Source organism: Ipomoea triloba, chromosome 1, assembly GCF_003576645.1.
Source record: "Ipomoea triloba cultivar NCNSP0323 chromosome 1, ASM357664v1".
NCBI classification, from domain to species: domain Eukaryota; kingdom Viridiplantae; phylum Streptophyta; class Magnoliopsida; order Solanales; family Convolvulaceae; genus Ipomoea; species Ipomoea triloba.
In genome coordinates, this window is record NC_044916.1 from 8,168,298 (window position 1) to 8,171,624 (window position 3,327).

The window sequence follows — 3,327 nt, forward strand, 5'->3', positions numbered from 1 at the left end:
CATCAATGATAACTTGATGGCGAAAAATGAGTGTTACTAACATTTAGGAACGAATTTTACAATTATCCTATCACTTAGGGACGAAAAATACAATTTTCCTTAAAATTGAAAAGTATACTAAATTTAGGCTCTAACGAACAATAATGTTTAATTGTTGAACATAGTGTTTCACACAAATATTTGTTAAAAAAAAAAAATTACAGTAAGTTTTCAAAATGCACATGTTCATGAGTGTTTTTTTTATTAGTTTGGGGTGTGCGGTTTACCTGCATCTAAGCTAAAAAATATTTGTATAAAAGAAAAGAGTCTCAACTTTGGAGTGAAGTAGAAAGTTGGAGTACTAACTACTTAACGGTAATAATTCTGTCTCCGCCAAAACTTACACTGAAAAATCCCAGATTTTGATTTGAATGAAAAATCCTCCGATTTCTTGATTCTTAAAGGGAGAAACAAATGGGCGGAGAGGATGGGAAGAGCATTCTCCTGATAGTGGTGGTGGTGCTGATATCCGCCGCCGCAGCGGTGGTGGAATCTGCGATCGGAGTGAACTGGGGCACTATAGCAGTTCACAAGCTGCCGCCTTCCACGGTGGTGGATCTCCTGAGGGAGAACAATATTCAGAAGGTGAAACTGTTCGACGCCGACCCGGCGGTGCTCAGTGCGCTGATGGGCAGCGGGATTGAGGTTATGGTCGGAATCCCAAACGACATGCTGGCAGCCGTCGGCTCTTCTCCCTCCGCCGCAGATTTGTGGGTCGCCCACAATCTCACTAGATATATGGTTAATGGCGGCGTTAACATCAAGTACACTCCTGTTTGGCTCTTTTTACTTTATATCACTACATCAAAAGTTATAACTTTTAGCGAAAACTCAAATTTTATTGTTTTTATATGAGAACAGGGTAATAGGGTGTTGGGCTTGAGCCTCTATCTAATCATATTTGAGTCTCTGCCCAACAATCCTTACGTGTAACACTCCTATTGTTTGGGAGGGGAGTAGAGTTTCCTGGTCCTAAAAAGGAAATTGTACAAATATGTTTGCACGTTTTTTGCTTCTGGTATACCATCTCAACTAAAAACATAAATTGGTAATTAGATGCACATTTATATTCCCTAAGTTGTTAGTTGGATTGCACGTTTATGTTTAAACTGATAGTTGGACTGCACACTTATGTTTATATATTATATGTTCAACTAGCCCCTCATGTGTACGAACTATGACCTTTTATATGGGGTTGATTCAGATATCAAATTGAATCATGTGCTTTATCTCAACTAAAAATATAATTTTATAGTTGAATTGCACATTTATGTTTATATATTATATATGGTCAACAGTAGGATAGGAACAGCTGCCAGTTGACTAACTTAATTGTGGATTTATAAGCAACCATTTTGTAGCTACAAGACTATAAAATGTTGCTTCTATGTTCTAATAACCTTGTATGCATCTCCCCTCATATTATTGTTGCCACAATTTGATTTGTTGGGGCTCTAATGAAGAGAAGAAAACATGATAACTGCAGGTATGTTGCTGTTGGTAATGAACCTTTTCTTGCAAGTTACTCTGGTCAGTTCCAATCCTATGTTGTCCCTGCTGTAACAAATGTACAACAGTCTTTGACCAAAGCAAATCTTGGAGGTGCTGTAAAGCTGGTTGTCCCCTGCAATGCTGATGCCTATGAGTCTTCACTTCCATCACAAGGAGCCTTTAGACCTGAATTGACCCAAATAATGACCCAACTTGTTTCACTCCTCAACTCTAATGGCTCACCATTTGTGGTTAACATTTACCCCTTCCTCAGCCTCTATGGGAACTCAGACTTCCCTCAAGACTATGCGTTTTTCGAAGGGACAGCGCATCCGGTGGTGGATGGCCCGAACGTATATTACAATGCGTTTGATGGAAACTTGGACACTTTAGTTGCAGCCCTGTCGAAGCTCGGGTACAGTCAGATGCCCATAGTTATAGGAGAGGTGGGATGGCCCACGGATGGCGCCACGAGTGCCAACCTTACGGCTGCAAGAGCTTTCAACCAAGGTCTTATATATCATGTTCTTGGCAACAAAGGGACCCCTTTGAGGCCCGGGATGCCTCCTATCGACGTTTATCTTTTTAGCCTTTTTGATGAGGGTGGGAAAAGCATACTTCCCGGAGACTTCGAGAGACACTGGGGCATCTTCTCGTTCGATGGCCAGCTCAAGTATCCGCTCGACCTTGGCAACGGTCAGCTCAAGAATGCCCGAGGTGTCCCTTATCTTCCATACCGGTGGTGCATTCTGAACCCTAACAAAGATCTCTCGGCTGTGTCTAACCACATTAGACTAGCGTGTAGCTTGGCCGATTGCACAAGGCTGAACTATGGAGGGTCGTGTAATGGAATCGGGGAAAAGGCGAACATATCGTACGCATTCAACAGCTACTATCAGCTCCAAAAGCAGAATCCACAGAGCTGTGACTTTGATGGGCTTGGACTAGTTACATTCTTGGATCCTTCTGTTGGTGAATGCAGATTCCTTGTTGGGGTCACTGACAATAATAATTCTTCAGGGTTCAGCTTGCAAACCAAGTGGCCTCTAACCTTAATCATAATAATCTCTTGGGGGGTTTGGTTATTTCTTAGCACATGATGATTTGGGAGCACTATGCTCATACATGAGTGTTCTGTTTATTTCTTTTGAAATTTATAAAATATGAAAGGTGGAAAGCACAGGAGGGCTTGCTTAGAAGAAGCTAGCTGATTGAGTATTTCACTGATTGGTGTGTGGTATTCTTTGATCTTTGCATTGAAATGCTAGATATCTAATGTCTTATTGGTTTCCCCTAATACTTTACTTTAATCAAAACTGTAATACACAATTGGTAAGAAATAAAGTAATATCATAATAGAATTGTAGATAACTAAATATCATCATTACACTAAGTCTTAAATATAATACTTTATATTATAAATGTATTACCTTATAGCAAAAATGTAATAACTAATTTGCAGGAAATAAAGTAATAACATAATATAATTGCAGAAAAAACATAACATAATTACATATATAATACGTAGTAAATACTTTAAACCTTATATATAGGGATCACACTTGTGTGAGGCTATCTCACAGATCCTCATCTTTGAGATGAGTTGGGTCAATATGAAAATGTAATACTTGTATTAAAAATTGTAATACTAATAAGGAATAAAATGTTTGTTACATACTCAAAAAAAAAATGTTTGTTACTTATAAGGGAAAGTGCAGTACTTTTGATAAAAATGTTTTGATGTAAAAGTATTACACTATCCCCTATAATAAATGTTGGCAAGTGTTTGTTACCTAT

General features: G+C 38.7%; 1 protein-coding gene across 1 annotated transcript; it reads left to right on the forward strand.

Moving 5' to 3' along the window:
* Nucleotides 1-321: 321 nt before the first annotated feature.
* Nucleotides 322-2,770, forward strand: LOC116020931 (glucan endo-1,3-beta-glucosidase 6-like). Its single transcript, XM_031261507.1, has 2 exons — nt 322-803; nt 1,526-2,770. The coding sequence occupies exons 1-2, from the start codon at nt 454-456 to the stop codon at nt 2,628-2,630; spliced, it is 1,455 nt and encodes a 484-aa protein (XP_031117367.1). The 5' UTR covers nt 322-453; the 3' UTR covers nt 2,631-2,770.
* The last annotated feature ends 557 nt before the right edge of the window (nt 2,771-3,327 follow it).